The sequence below is a fragment of the Chroicocephalus ridibundus genome, chromosome Z (assembly GCF_963924245.1).
Source record: "Chroicocephalus ridibundus chromosome Z, bChrRid1.1, whole genome shotgun sequence".
Classification (NCBI taxonomy): Eukaryota; Metazoa; Chordata; class Aves; order Charadriiformes; family Laridae; genus Chroicocephalus; species Chroicocephalus ridibundus.
The window spans coordinates 74,978,635-74,994,316 of NC_086316.1; the positions used below are offsets into that span (position 1 = coordinate 74,978,635).

General features: G+C 46.3%; 2 protein-coding genes across 2 annotated transcripts; one reads left to right on the top strand and one right to left on the bottom strand.

Moving 5' to 3' along the window:
- The first annotated feature begins 1,284 nt into the window (after positions 1-1,284).
- On the top strand, positions 1,285-2,291 carry MRPL17 (mitochondrial ribosomal protein L17). Its single transcript, XM_063319862.1, has 3 exons — positions 1,285-1,521; positions 1,620-1,688; positions 1,796-2,291. Exons 1-3 carry the CDS (start codon positions 1,348-1,350, stop codon positions 2,051-2,053), a joined length of 501 nt encoding a protein of 166 aa, XP_063175932.1. The 5' UTR covers positions 1,285-1,347; the 3' UTR covers positions 2,054-2,291.
- A 1,533-nt stretch (positions 2,292-3,824) lies between these two features.
- Positions 3,825-13,810, bottom strand: ARHGEF39 (Rho guanine nucleotide exchange factor 39). The gene is made up of 9 exons (XM_063319861.1): positions 13,630-13,810; positions 13,048-13,142; positions 12,510-12,630; positions 11,331-11,449; positions 9,444-9,514; positions 8,537-8,665; positions 5,442-5,671; positions 4,452-4,540; positions 3,825-4,245 (listed from the first exon to the last, which is right to left on the bottom strand). Exons 1-9 carry the CDS (start codon positions 13,774-13,776, stop codon positions 4,230-4,232), a joined length of 1,017 nt encoding a protein of 338 aa, XP_063175931.1. The 5' UTR covers positions 13,777-13,810; the 3' UTR covers positions 3,825-4,229.
- Positions 13,811-15,682: the final 1,872 nt, after the last annotated feature.

The window sequence follows — 15,682 nt, forward strand, 5'->3', positions numbered from 1 at the left end:
CACCTCCCACCAGACCAGGCTGCTCAAAGCCCCATCCAGCCTGGTCTTGAACACCTCCAGGGATGGGGCAGCCACAGCTTCCCTGGGCAACCTGTTCCAGTGCCTCACCACCCTCACAGTAAAGAATTTCTTCCTGATATCCAATCTAAATCTACCCTCGTTCAGTTCGAAACCGTTACCCTGTGTCCTATCACTCCACTCCCTGATATAGAGTCCCTCCCCATCTCTCCTGTGGGCACCCTTCAGGTACTGGAAGGGGCTGTAAGGTCTCCCCGGAGCCTTCTCTTCTCCAGGCTGAACAACACCAACTCTCTCAGCCTGTCCCCATAGCAGAGGTGCTCCAGCCCTTTGATCATCTTTGTGGCCCTCTGCTGGACCCACTCCAAAAGGTCCATGTCCTTCTTGTGCTGAGGGCTCCAGAGCTACACGCAGCACTGCCGGTGGGGTCTCACCAGAGCAGAGCAGAGCGGCAGAATCACCTCCCTGCATGACCTCTTGCAGAAGAGGGCAGAGGTTCGTCTGTGGACATAAGGCGCGCACCCACCTCCATGACTAGGATGGCGGCTCCAATGCCCTGCGAGGGCTGCGTGAGGCTGGATCCAGCACCCTCACCCCATGGGGCCAGCGCACGCAGCGTCTGTGCAGCCTGGGGACGTGATACAGGGGTCCCAGGCTACACTGGCATCCCGCCACCGGTACTGGGGAAAAAGGGAGAGTAAAGTAAAGGCAGAGGCAGGCCACCTCTGCCCACGGCGCCCGGCTGAGCCCTCCCCTCAGCCCCAGGAGCATCCCGTGAGGCCCAGGACCCACCATCCCACCCCAGCTGTGGGGCGAGGGGCAGCAGGGAGGCCGGCCACTTTCCTTCCTCCCCTCGGAGCCCGCCCTGCCTGCCCGCCTCCACGGCGTCGCCCTGGGATGGCGGGCGGTGGGAAGCGATGCCGCGGAGGCATCAGCGGGGCTGCTACGGGCTGGCTGCGGCGGGACAGGGCCGCACTGGGGCGGAAGACGGCGGCCTCCCCCGCTGGGGCACGGGCCTACAACTCCCGGCATGCCGCGCGGCCCCATGGCGCCTGCGCACCTCACCGCCGCGCGGCGAGCAGGCTTCCCGGGCAGGCCGGCACCCGCCGGGCCCTGTTTCCCTGACCCGTTCAGACACCTCGATTCGCGGCTCCTCTCTCCGCCGAGCCCCGCGGCGGCTCCTCCGGACCCTCTCGGTGCAGCGGCGGCTTGCGGGGAGCGAACTACAACTCCCGGCGTGCCGCGCGGCGCGCGGGAGCTGCCGGGAGGCGCCTCCCATGGTGCCCCGCGGCGGCGGCGGCGGCGGGGCCGGGTCGGGCGGTTGTCGGGATGCGGCTGTCGGTGCCGGCCGCTATCTCCCACGGGCGCGTGCACCGGCGGTTGGGGCTGGGCCCGCGCTCGCGCCTCGACCTGCTGCGGAACCTGGTGACGGCGTTGGTGCGTCATGAACGCATCGAGGCTCCCTGGGCCCGGGCTGACGAGATGCGGGGCTACGCCGAGAAGGTGAGGGGCCGGCCGGGCCTCGGCGGGCCTCACCGGGCGCGGGGGGGCGGCGGGGCGGCCCGGGCACCCTGACGGCTCTGGCTTCTTCCTCCTCTCAGCTCATCGAGTACGCCAAGCTGGGAGACACCAACGAGCGCGCCATGCGCATGGCGGATTTCTGGCTGACGGTGAGTATCGCCGTGCCCCCACCCCGCCCTCCCGGTCCCCGCCGACCCCTCGTTGCCCCCCGCAGCCCCGGTGCGGGAGCTGAGCGTGCCCCCTCCCGCCCCCGCAGGAGAAGGACCTCATCCACAAGCTGTTCAAAGTGCTGGCGCCCCGGTTCCAGCCCCACCCCGGCAGCTACACCCGCCTGCTGCAGATCCCCAACCGGGACGGCCTTGACCGCGCCAAGATGGCGGTCATCGAGCTCAAGGGGAACCCCTTCCCACCGCTCATCCGCCCGCACCGCGACTCCGAGAAGACACTACTCAACCAGCTCCTGAAGGGCTACCGGGAGGACCTGCAGTGGGCCCCCAAGGGCACCCCCGTCTAGGCATCCCTGGCATGAGCTGGCCCTGCACCTTGTTGGTGTGCTGGGGCACAGGAATGGAGGACGTCCCAGAAGGCCTGGAGGCTGATTAGTAACGTTGGGTTGCCAGGAGGGGAGGGAGAAGCTCAGGGTTTATTTGCTTCGTCGTGTGGTTTGAGTAGAGACTCGGCCAGAGAAGGAAATAAAGTTGGGAGCCCTCATGGTTGATGTTGTGTGTAAATAAATTCTGTTCAGAAAGTGAGTTTGCTTCTATTTGGATTATATTCCTATGCACATGAAGTAGTAACTGTTTCTTACAGCTTCTGGTACAACAGCCCTGCTCTCTGGTGCCACGTCTCCACTTCACTGTAACACAGCTGCAGTGTTTTCTAGGAGCCAGTGTGCAGCCTTTCAGGACGGGAAGTTCCGTGAAATTCAAGTTTGTTTTGCCACTTCAGAAGCGCTGAAGACAAATGGGATGTTAGCACTGTGATAAGTCTTAAAAGAGGCAGCACCAAAGGGACTTGTGTTCTAATAAGGAGGCAATGTGGGCAGGAATAATAGTCATCTCTACCAGGACCTTGGTAAACATCTCTGCCTGAGGTGCAGGGTTGCAAGACATCTCTGTATTACCCTATTAGAACAAAAAGGGAGAGTAGTGGAACTTTTTCAGAGAGAGAGATAAACTGAAATTGCTAGCTTTGTCTTTAATGTCAAGTACAGCTAGTACTTGGAAGTCCTGGCTGTGGCTTCTGACTGGAAAAAAAAAAAAGGAAAAAAAGACAAAAAAACCTAAGACACATTGGGTTCCTTCCTTCCTCCCAAATTTCACAAACTAAGCTAAATGAGTGATCTTACACAGTGAGTCAGTTGTATGGGAAGACCAAAACCAACAACAACAAAACCCAGTTATGTTAACTTAAAATTTGGTAATTTTTTCTTTAGGACACTTACCTTACACAGTACCACTTCTGTTTTAATGAATTCTAGTGAGACATTAAAGATGTGTGCTACTGTCTAAAAAAAGTCCGTGTTCCAGAGAAACCTTAATATTTATATTACTTATGAGCCTGAAATTGCTCTCCTTGCAGTTGATGATCTAACATCTTGTTCAAACAGGTGTTCTCCCCTTCAGTAGATGAACCACACTCCTATTGCTGCGGAGCTTCCACGTTATTAAAAAGTCAATGTTTTAATGTTGAATTCTCAAGACTAATAGCATATGTATATTTCTTCCTCGAATTGGTTTTTCATCCTATAAACTGAACCCTAGTGCGTTACCAGCAACTGACAATCCAGAATGCTGACTGGAGCCCTCTGGAGATTTTCGCTGTGCTTCAGGAGCTGGGGTGCTTCCCCTTTTTCACGGTAGCGTTTCAAAGCGATAAGGCTACTGCGTACCTTGAAGGCAAAGGCAAGTGCTGTTTCACCTGCATAATGTCTTAGGATTCAGATTAGAAATGTGAATGCTGTTTGATAAGCACAGGTTCATGTTACCTGCCAGTTTATTTAGGATAGTTCAGCAGGTTCACTTTTCTGTGGGATTGATGTGAAACCAACAAGTATTTTAAGCACTGAATTATTTTCCCTTGATCTGCCCACCTGTGACTTTCTTACAGGAGGAGGGACAATAACCGTCAAACTATTTTGGTAGAAAACAGAAGAATATGAATGATACAAACGTGCCAAGGGAGGAAGATGACTGTGGTGCTGTAGCCCTGTAGCTGAAAATACAGTGTTACGCCCACGTTACAGTTATCCAAAACATCCGTTTTGATCAAAGGAGCCAGAAGCAAGAGCAGGTAGATGTATATGTAGACAAATAAATGTGAAAACACTGATTTAGAAAGGCAGTTGGGTAAAAACATTTAATGAGGGAAAGCAAGTCAGGCTCTTCTGCTTTTTCTTAAATTAATAACCTGAGGGGGGAAAAAAAGTGTAAGAAAGCTAGAAGCTTCTAAGCCAAGTTGGGGAAAAGTCTTGATACAGACTTTATATACAAATCCTTAGCACGCATACCTATTTTTTGCAATATCTGTATTAAGGTTAGGACAGCTGACAAAGCATTTATAGTCTCACAAGCACGCTTTGTAGTCCCTCTAAATGCAACTCGCCTATTGTAAGTCTTTGACCATTTCCTAAAATGGTGTAGGCTTCTGCCAAGCAGTTGTCCTGCCAGTCTGTCTGGTACTCGCATGGGTCAGGCTTTCAGCTGCCTGTAGTGGAAAATAAAGGGGAAGTTACAGTGTTAATACATGAAATCTGCTCTTACTGTTCCCTTGTATGCTGGTTGCCAGAGTCAGCTCTTCTAAGTCAGCCTTAAAACCATGTAATACATGCAAATACACAGGCCCATATGATCATTTTTATGTTCTGCCCACTTGCCTCAGCCCCTTCCACCTCTGGAAAATGGATTGCCTACCTGACTGCAGCTGCAAGACTCCGATACCAGTCATTAATATCTTGTTGGTCGCTGGACATCAACAACAGTGTCTTGTGTGGAAAGGAAAGCTGAAAGGCAAATAGAATCCGGTGCCACTCTGTGGCATTCCTTGCCAAGGCAGCAACCCTGGCAACAGGAGAGCCGTCACCATTGAACTCAATTGAGCCCTCTCTGCTGATTTCCATAATTTTCTTACCCAGATAGAAAAGTCTAGTATTGATACTGGCAGAAGCCAGAGGCTGGACAGTACAGAGCAAAAAGTCCTGTCCATTCCTTCCAGCTACAGATGACGGCCCACTTTGACTTACTAGGCTGTGTGGATGCTGGCAATTACAGTCCTCAGCAGCTCTTCATCCAGTTTTCTCCTGTATTCCAAGCTGCCCCTAGGGGTCCTTCCACTACCACCATCTAGAGATCACAGCTTGCCCAAAGAGTCTTCCTTGTCATAGCTCACAAGGAATGCGCTAAAACGGCCCCCAGGTGCTGGAACCCCTACATCAGGCATCAGTCCCAGCCAAAGACCCTGCAGCCTTCAGGGAGTTAGATGCACAAGCTTTTGTGGTAATACCCACATCTCTTTGCATTCTCTGTTTTTCAGGGTTTTCTATAAACTGAGTCCACAGTCGATGTAATAACAAGTATTCATTGTCACATGACTGTGGGGTGTCCCCCCAGACACGTGGCTCTGATAAGGGCATGTCAGAGTCTTATCAGACCCTCCTCACCTGAGCTAAGTGAAGCAACCAGCAGCCTGTACCCTGCAGCGCTGAGGAGGGCCTACACCATGAGGGGAAAAGGACCTACATGACTCAAGAAGAGAAGGGTTGCCCTAACTCAGAGTAGTTCATTGCATTTACCATTGTCCCCACTCTCATCATCTCGGTCCTGCTGCTGCTGAGATGGCTAGAGACCTGCTTCGTGACTCTAACGCCACTGATGCTTCTGTGCATCAGAAGCAGGAAGACTTACACTGAGGAGCCCTCCCTGGCTCTGCGTGTGGCCGAACACTTTATCCACTACGCACTGGTGAAGCGGGTAGACAGCCTGGCACGCCAGTTTGTTCGAGTTCAGCGGGTGCAGTGGATGGCAGGGCTTTGTTGCAATCAAGATATCAGAAAAAAGGAAGAACATCCTGCGCTTCAGTTCTTCTCCCTTTGAAGGCACCACCAAAAGCCAGCCTTCCCGGATATACCAGCGCCCTAGGCATGCCGGGGAAATGAAGACAGTTGTCAGATCATCATTGGGAAAAAAAAGGATGTAATGAGACAAACATGAATACGGTGAGCTACCTTTGAAGGTTACCAGGTTCTACATCAATTCCAGCCGCTAGAAGGCGCTGAGTATTGACTGGGGCCAGCTCACCAGCATTGATAGCACCCATGCAGAAGCAGTAATTGGCCCAAAATTTTTAATATCTGAGGAGCAGACTGAAGTTGTTCTAAATCTACTATATTAATTAAAATGATATTATGATATGGAAGTCTATTTTTAAAGAGACCAGAACAAAAACATGGTTTGAAAATGGTATGCATACCTTTAAATTTACATAAGCCTTTGGAAAACAAGCCATGAACTATCTTAAATTGTGTTGCTCAATTTTTTGTCATTAGTGGTGAAAAAGAAGTTAGCCTAAGCTTTGAACATTTATTATTTTTCCCTTGTTTTGTTTGCTTGTGCATGCCAATTAAAAAAAAGTTTCACAGGTCATATAACCATATATGGATCTCCAGTAGTTAACAGATTACAGAATGCAGATTACTGTTCTACTGAGAAGACAGCAAAGGGGACACAAAACAACATATTAAAAGCAAGGTCTGAATAGCCAACCTTATCAACCTTCTCTTGCAGAGGAGAGTCCAGTGTCATCTACCCATGAAATGAATTGCAATAAAACAAAAGGCGCAGAAATCATCAGGAAAAAAATCACAACAATTTGATAAACCTAGCTGTAAGCAGCAATAATAACAAAATGGTGTCTACACAAAATGGAATAATTAAAACAATGCCTCTCTCTAGAGGGATTATTGTACAAGATAGCAATCAACTCATGGAAATTATGAAGGCACCTGCCAATAATATTATTTATAAGAATTTAATAAGGTATTGCTATCTGGCGTGGTCTGGGAAACACCTGCCAGAGAATTTCAGCCACTGCATTTTGTGCCTTGGCTTCTGGCTGAGCTAGTAAGTACCTTTTAGAAAACAACACAGTTTTTATGGATTGTGTGGTATGCTACAGTCACAAAACAGAGAGGCAAGTGAATTCCTGCTTAGCTTACTCCACAAGAACCATTCCTGTTATCTGAATAAGAACTGATAAAGAGAAGGGTGACATGCAGGAATCAGTTCAAGTTTAAAAAAAACAAATGGAAGGAAGGTGTCAGCAGTGTGGGGCTGGACTGGGAACTGTTTCCTTCAGGCCAAGCTGTGGTCAGACTCCCTGGCATACAGTCTGAGCTGGACTGTGCTGGAAGTCTTGGGATATAGAACTGTATTCAGGACTCCCAAGGGCACATGATTTAGGAAATTCTTGTGAAAGGAGAGCAAGGAAGTATCCCTAGGGAAGCTAGGAGTGACAGAACAGTTAAGGAGGCAGTTCTGGCTAAGATGGTATTTGCCCTGTATATGGAAGGCGGCAAGGAAAGCAGGGTCTCTTTTCACAGGGAGCAGTACATCTCAGAGACACTGACAAATGTGAGATACCCTGATAAATAACCTCTTTTTCTACCTGTGCTGGTTTCGTTGGGATAGAGTTAATTTTCTTCTTAGCAGCTGGTATGGGGCTATGTTTTAGATTTGTGCTGAAAATAGCATTGAAAATACAGGAACGTTTTAGCTATTGCTGTGTAAGCACTGCTCAGCATCCAGGTGTTTTCTGCTCCTCACACCATCCCACCAGAGAGCAGGCTGGGGGGGGCACAAGAAGCTGGGAGGGGACACCGCTGGGACAGCTGAGCCCAACTGACCAAAAGGATGTTCCACACCATATGACATCATGCTCGGTAATAAAAGCTGGGGGAAGGAGGAGGAAAGGGGGGGACATTTGGAGTGATGGCATTTGTCTCTGTTATAGGTGAGGGAGCCATGCTTTCCTGGGGATGGCTCTAAACACCTGCTTGCCGATGGAAAGTACTGAATGAATTCCTTGTTTTGCTTTTCTCTTCCAGTCCTCTCTCCCATCCCAAAAGTGTTTTTTTACCCAAAAATCCAATTTTTCTTTACCCAAAATCCCACATGTATGAATTACAACCACGTTCATAAGTGCCAGGAGGTGTGCCTTAGAGACCTTTACACACAGTGACTTTAACACTCCTCTCCAGCTGCAGCACTGTTTCTAGATGACCTCTGCAATAGCAGCGTTTAGTTAGGGCGCAGGTGAAGCCCCAAGTGACCGTTTCATAATTGCCCAGACTGGACACATTTCTCACAATATTCCATACGTAGCTTGGAGTGTGTTCTGGGCATGGAGAGCACTCGGTCACACAAGAGGTCATAAAGAAACCCATTATCCAATTAGATGATCTTACAAGCCATTGACTGTGACTTTATATATCTCAGCTATCAACACAAATACTCTGATTTTTGGCACAGCGTAACCATGCAGATAAAAGAAGATTCTTCATGTTAAGGGTGTGAGCACAAGTCCACAATCCTTGCGTCCTTGACACTCAGAAACCTATGGTTCCTGCAATGGAGTAGGGACAATACCACTACTTAGACTCTTTCAAAATTTTTATAATGTCTGTCTTTCATTCTCACCCAGGACTTATACTCCTGACCTCCTCAGGTTTCTGTTACTAACTTTCTAACTACATGTCATCAGCTCCTCCTATCTGAATGTCAGGCAATTAAGCTGCTGCTTATCCTTACTCAGAAATTCTTAATTGAAAAAAAAAAAAATAAAAAGTGCTTGAATTACTAGTTATATTACTTCACCACCTATCTATAGAACTTACGCAGAAGAGGAATACTGGTTAATATGAGTTGAGTCAGAGATGAAGCTGAGCACGTCTCCAGTTATCTCAGCCTGGCAGAAGAAAAACAGAACTGTCAGTAAGACCCACCTGGAGTCAAAACCTGGGTCTTTTGTCCTTTGAGCAGTTTCTGAACCCGAAGCAGCTGCAATGAGTTCTCTCTGTTATCAATGATGTCTTGGACCCACCGAGATACCTCAGAAACGGACTTCACAACCTCTGAAATTAAAGTAGCATATTCTGAGGTTATTACAAACGAATACATACTACATCTTGTCTATTTTGTTGTGAAAAGATAAGAAGAAATTAAGAAAAAAAAAATGTTTTAAACCAAGTATCAAAACCAGATCTATTCAGTAATTTCAGCAAGAGATTGGACTAGAGGACCTCCAGAGGTCTCCCTCCAACCAGCACTTCTGCGGTTCTAGACAACATTTATTCACCAATGAAACATTAGAGGAATAATTTCCTGGATTTGGAAGCAAAACCAGGAAAATGCCCCACAAATGGTGTTAACTGCTAGTAAATATGGCATGAAGGACATGAATTATCCTAGAAAATTGAGGCACATGACCAATAGAGAATGGTTTGGGTTGGAAGGAAACTAAAGATCATGTAGTTGAACTGCCCTGCACGGGCAGAACCATTTTTCACTACATGAGGTTGCTAAAAGCTCCATCCAACCTGACCTTGAACACGTCCAGTGATGGGGCATCAACAATTTCCCTGGGCAACTTGTTCCAATGTCTCAGCACCCTCATTATGAAAAACAGAGCTGCCATTTCTCTGACCTAAACCCCTGGGCCACTTTGCCAGTCACTCTATATTTTTATTCCCAATGTGTTCTCGGGGAGAAGGGAAATAGTAATCCACTAGAACCCCAGAGAGAGGTAGATTTTTTCTTCCTGTGTAAGTAGACAGAAGATGAGAATCCAAATATTACTAGCAAGGAGGCCAACACTGACCAAAGTGCCAGCATCTACAGGTGGAATCATACTTGCAAGTTTCTGGTACTCAGCAGTGTCTGGGCTGGTGTTCTCCAGCAGGTCTCTGAAGAAATGCTTGTACCTAAGGTAGAGAGAGCAGGTCTATTTCACAAAAAGATACCAGGAACAGCAGCATCTCCTATTAGTCACAGAATGATGAACAACACTCCACCAGGAGGTGGAGTACACACCTCTAAACCTAACCAAGCAGCTTTTGGTCACAATTCTTCAATCACATTCACTTTTGTCTTCGAATTGATCAACTAAATTAACCCAAGTATTTTTAACATTTGCAAGCCTTTGGCATTTCCTGGGGGGGTCTGATAAAAGCAACCTCACATATTACTTAAGTTCATGAGTCTCTTAGCATTCACATAAAAATGCCTTCAATAACAGACAATTGCTCTTTGAACTATTTAAATTTTTTTTATGTCTGAATGGTAGCATTCATACCGTATGTTTCCTGGCCTCACAAGAAAATAAAGGCATTTCTATAAGAACTAGGAGCAGCCTTTTTTCTTTTTTCCTCTCCAGTCTTTACCGGAAAGGATCAGATCTCCATAAATGCTTTCTCCCAATAAAGTCAAACTATTTTCAGTCTGAAATGACAGAAGAATTATCACATTGAATAGATTCACGAACTGGCAGAAGTCACATGACCTGCAGCATATGTTAACAGTTTCAAAGAAACTTGAACATGAAAGAGTTGATTAATGAAAATGTTATACCTTTCTTAAAAGGCCACCATTTTTCCAAACTGTTGGACAGCAACAAAATATACTGCTATTTCACAAATTTACAGGAACAATCCAAAGAATTACAGTAAAAAGAAAGCTTACGTTTGTATCTGCCAAGATGATTAAAAAGGTTAAATAAAGCTACATGAAAGACTGTGGTAGAACCATAGAATCATTTAGGGTGGAAAAGACCCTTGGGATCATCGAGTCCAACCATCAACTCCACTCTACAAAGTTCTCCCCTACACCATATCCCTTAACACCACATCTAAACGAGTCTTAAACACCTCCAGGGATGGTGACTCCACCACTTCCCTGGGCAGCCTATTCCAGTGTCTGACCACCCTTAAGTGGTACTCTTAAGTAGTACGCTCACTCTTAGTTATTTTTAAAGAAACGAGGCTCTCAATCTCTCAAATTTGCTTTAGCATGGATAAGACCATAGCTGAAGAGCAGCGATATGCTCTACTGCAGCAGCAGCTGGGTTCCCAGCAAACTACCTGTGCTCTGTATTACCCATATACCCTCCCCAGGAAAGGGCAGCCCTTGAGGGCATGCAGCACTTGCCTCCTACAGGCAGTCTCCCTCTCCAAAGGGGAGATGATGCTTCAAGGGGAGAATGCAGCAATCCAGACTGGATCTGTCCCAGGCTCAGACAATTGACATAGGCATCAAATCTGAGGAAAGCATATGGCCCTGATAATCAGAGAGGGGAGAAAAGCTCCCACGTGTTCATTAACCACATCTCTCCCCAAAAGCAACCACGTACAAGAGAGGAGAGTCACAATGCTCCAGGTCAGCAGCCCACACAAAAGTGGAGTGAGACTATCTCTGTCAGAATGCACCACCAGACAGCTTGCTTTTGTTCAGGGCCTAGCTTCGGTAGCTTTCCGAGATGACAGAAAGCCTCCAGTTCTACAAGAGAGCTAGATGCACCACTCAGGAGCCAGGGGTAAACACAGCTACCACTCTGCATCATCTCCCATACACGTACTTTGATTGCACTTTACAGGCATGTCTTCAATTCTGTTTCATTGCTGTCTACAAGCTACGATTTTGAGACACATAAAGCAACTTCACCTCCCATAGCAACCAAGCCACTGTTACATTCCTTTTTCCCTCTCGTACTAACACCTTGAAGACTCAGAATTGCTTACTTACTGGTGCAGCCTCTGCAGGGGCAGAGGAAGCAGATCCTCTAGCTTCCTCCCTTGAAACTGAGGTCGATTCTCCTGGAGCTTCTTAAACCGTCGGAATGACTTATTTTTCCTCAGTTGCTCCTGAGTGCAGCAGAAAAGGCATATGGCTTTAAAACTATAGAAAGAAATATGTGTTCTAGTTTACAGCAGAGCTTGGAACCCTTAAAACTCTTAAACTTAGACTTTAGGACTCCGGTCCTAAACACAAGCACCAACAACTTCTTTTGTGGCCATGGGCAAGCAATTCTTTATCTCCTGACCACATTTCCCAGTGGATAATGGAAGTAATATCCCCTCTTCATAAATACACAGCAGTATAAAGCTAGTATATTCAGCAAATTAAAAAGAAACAAAGAAAACAAGGAAGGTTGACTCAGATGGGAAAACCTGTGGCTTTTTGCCACTCGTTTCAATGTAGCTCCACGTTCCCCTCACCTCACGGCAAGTATCCAAAACTGCTTTTTCTCTTCAGAAATCAAGAGTGTGAATATATGCATGCAAAAAGAACAGAAGGAAAACATCCCAGTACATCTGCAGCTGGGAACAAGCATGGACAAAAACTGAAAGTCAAGGGGTTTAAATTCCAGATACAGCTGTCAGGACATTGAAATAAAAATATACCCTTCTGAAATTTCTTGGAAGACAAGCTGTATTTGGAGAGGTAAGTGGGAAGGAAAAATTTTTTTTCTACCATAGAAAAAGAATTGGGAAGGACAAGGAAATCCCACTGTTAGGATACAGTCAGTGGTAATGGGAAAGACTAGGAGACCTCATAATTCTCCAGAAAGAGATGAATGTCCCATAGTGTTCCCACTGCAAACTCTCCAGGCTTGCCAGCCAAGAAGGAGTGGGAGTAAATACAGAACTCTGTTTGAGAAAGCTGTCTCAGCATATGCACATACATACACAAACACCTGAAACACGCTTCAAAAATCTGAAGCTTTAAATAGATAGAGAAGTTTTCACCATTCTATTATGGGAAAAAGACCAAGAAAATAGCAGCAGCCCCGAAAAAGGAAGAAAGCTGATCAAGTTTCTTCCGTTTCTGATCCAGAAACAGAAGAAAAAGGGAAGGATGCAGCTGTTTCACAGAATGGAGAAAGAGGGAAGAAGGAACATGAAAGATAAAGGAGATATTTACCTTCAAGGTTTTATTTGCCTGCGCCAAATTCTCAGCGTAGTGGCCATAAAGCTCCACATTCTGACAGAAATTTTCTAATCCTGATGCCAGATTTCCTCTTCCCAGGTGAAGCGACAGAACACTGTGCACAAGCAAAGGTAGTTCATGAGGGGTACATTACTGATGGCATTTTCACAGCTCTGTCTGGTTCACTCCTATGCTGACCTTCCCCTTTGTCAGTGTCCACCTCACATCCAGTTTCTGTGCCAAATATGTGCTTGGTGGTCCCAGAGTAAGCTACAGAAAACGTCCCTTAAAAATACCACAGAGAAGACTTACTGGATTTAAACCACTATCTAGATAGCAACTGAGCATCCGTGTATGTGGATACAGATCAGCAGTTTCCTGGGTACACCTGCAAATGCCATCAAGGTTAGTATTGCTACAAGTGAATGCCTGTTTTACAAGGTATTAGCTTTATTTCCTTAAATCTTACTTTCTCATCAATATAGGGTCCTCTCCATATAATTACAGGAATCGTCTCAGTCTGTTCACTTACTGGCTGGCCGAATATATGGATTCCAGGTGCCCAAATATGGTTTCCAACACAGCAGGTTTCAGCGTCCCTTTGGCCTTTAAAATTGTCACAAAGAACTAAGTAGGAAAAAAAAAGAGAATTTCAAAGAGGTAAAATTCACAGGTCAATCAAAGGTTATTCTTTGCACACAGCAGAACCAAGAAGTTGCAGCCTGCACACTCTTGAGCTCAAAAGGATACCAAATGTTGCGAATGACTACCTAAGATATCTATCATCAAATGTAAGCTGTGTGGTAACTTTGACCACAACTGTGAACATGTGGAACAGCACTACAGCATTGACGGAGTCTATTTCAGTATTCCTAGATGCATCTTTTTTTGCACCACCTTGTTCATAATCTAACTTTCTTGTCTGTGCCCCTGTGTTTCATGCATCTCGGGCATCTTAAGCCCTACACAATCAAAACTTAAAAATTTATGTCTGGGTACAGACCAAAGCCAAGGTGACGAAACCACAAGCTATCAGATATTACAGTGGAGGTAAAAGAAAAACAACAAAAAAGACTTTCAGCCCCAGCAGTTCAGAAGGGGCCAAAATACTCACTGTGACCACCAAATCCAGCTGCTCAACATATTTGTGTTCTGTTTCCAGCAGCTCCTTGGCTGTCCGTCTGCGCTTTCTCTCCCAGCGAGCCCTCTGCTCCTCAACAGTGTTTGATCCGGCCATAAATGGCAGGGACAAGTCACTCATGGCGGTCTCAGAGCTGACATACAGAAAGGTAACCAACCCTAGAGAGCCAAGAGAGACAGACCCACAACAAATGCACAACCTGTACGCAAGGTAGGATTCTGAGCTACAAGGTCTGCACTTTACTGTGAAAGAAGGGAAGTCAATTGCCAGCAATCATTATCAACAGTTTCCTTCTGCATTCCTACCCATGGGTAGAGCCTTGCATCAACCAGAAGAACACCGTTAGAAAGAACAGACCATGACAGCAAGAGCAGTACGTTACAATACAGCTGTAAGCAAATCTCAAGCATACAATTCCACCCACTAAGTGCTTCTTCCCGTGCTTTGCCCCATTCTTCATGCAAAATTCTCAACAAACCCCAAGAAGTTAGTGGATGGAAGAGGGACTGTGAGTAGGAGTAGAAAACAGCCGTAAGATCTGTCCTGAGGGAGGAAAAGAGAGAAAGAGAGAAAGAGAACGCTCTTTCTTGTTTTCCCATGGAGGCTCACAAGACGCAAGCAGTTTGCATTATCATTCCCCAATAGCCTTTCCTGGTTTCAGAGATGACAGAGACTAAGCAACTGCTGTGAATCACACTATCCACTTACTAACAAGCTGTGCTGCTGCTCTTCTCTTTCTGCAAAGAGTGTTGTGGGTTTGGTAGAGAGAAAAACACTCCCTCTTTTTTCAGCCTCTCTCAGAGAGAGATGCGTGTGTTAGCAGAGCACCGGCTACATACTGCTCTGCCTTTTGATGAAAAGGCAGCACAGGCTGTTGCATGCTCACCACAGCACGAAGCCTGCAGTTTCTCTGGAAGCTGAGCTACCTCTACATACATTCTGGCTCCCACACAGACAAGCTATACTAATACAGAAAGATGTGTTGTCGTACAGAAGGTAATTTGTCAAATACAGTCTTCCAGAGACATTTCAGATATCTAAAACAACATCAGATATCTAAAACAAAGAAAAGTTTCACATCAAATGAGTACCAAGGCTCATTTAATGAGTTAGCAAAAGTCCAGATAGCTGAGGGACATGTGCAGTATTTTATAGTAGCAGGAGCTTTTCCAGAGATCTATCCTCATATTCGCTCATGACACAATCTACCTGAGGCCACACCTTGGTCAAACAGGGCAGACCTGGCACCCCTAAGGACGGAGAGGCAGCACTGCGGGGAATACCATGCAAGAGCTTAGCATTAGCGCGCAGTTGCAAAGTACTCACCAATAATAGACTAAAATGCTACCATTCTCAGAGCGCCTTCAGCCAGAGTAGGCTGCAGTCATAATTTTCATTTTGCAGCCCAATTTCTTTTAAGAAATAATATTTCTTTTTTTAAAAAAAAAATGACAAAAAAAAGTTACACCCCATTTAACCATCTCCCATGCGCATAAAGCGGTGCAATGCAAACACTGGTATTATTCCCAAATCTGTAACATTCTAAATGTCTCAGGTCTGTAGGGCAACAGTTGTCTGGAGCCCATGGGCAGACTATAAAAACTTCACTTACTGGTGACAGAAGCACCCCAGCTTGCCTCTGTCTTCTCAGACTCAGAGTAGAAACCACTGAATACTTCCTGTATGGTTAACTACCTTATGATACCCCATTAGCAATATTCCCTGCCACATTTCTATACTTTCTATTTTGAATATCCTGCAAAAACCTCCCATTATCATTGCAGCATAGCCGCTCTGGACATCTCTGGAGTGTTAACCACCTGGTGGGTCAGCTCCAAGGGACACACAGCTCCATCTCCCACCTCTGAGGACAGCAAGATCTTCCCTCTACAGAATAAGCTGCCCAAAGCCTTTCAGTTTATCAGGATTGTCATACAGAGAAACTGGGAAAAGTCTGGCTACACCTGAATTTATTGAGTGCAGGTTCAGAGGAGGGTAACAGGATGAATGCCAGCGGCCAGGCACA

Coding starts and splice junctions, on each gene's coding strand:
- ARHGEF39 (XM_063319861.1), bottom strand. CDS start 13,776: ATGAGTGACTTGTCCCTGCCATTTATGGCCGGATCAAACACTGTTGAG. Junction 12,631..13,047: donor TCCATATATTCGGCCAGCCA/GTAAGTGAACAG, acceptor GCTTGTGCACAG/TGTTCTGTCGCTTCACCTGG. Junction 4,541..5,441: donor GCCAGGGAGGGCTCCTCAGT/GTAAGTCTTCCT, acceptor TTTGCCTTTCAG/CTTTCCTTTCCACACAAGAC.
- MRPL17 (XM_063319862.1), top strand. CDS start 1,348: ATGCGGCTGTCGGTGCCGGCCGCTATCTCCCACGGGCGCGTGCACCGG. Junction 1,522..1,619: donor TGCGGGGCTACGCCGAGAAG/GTGAGGGGCCGG, acceptor TCCTCCTCTCAG/CTCATCGAGTACGCCAAGCT. Junction 1,689..1,795: donor TGGCGGATTTCTGGCTGACG/GTGAGTATCGCC, acceptor CCGCCCCCGCAG/GAGAAGGACCTCATCCACAA.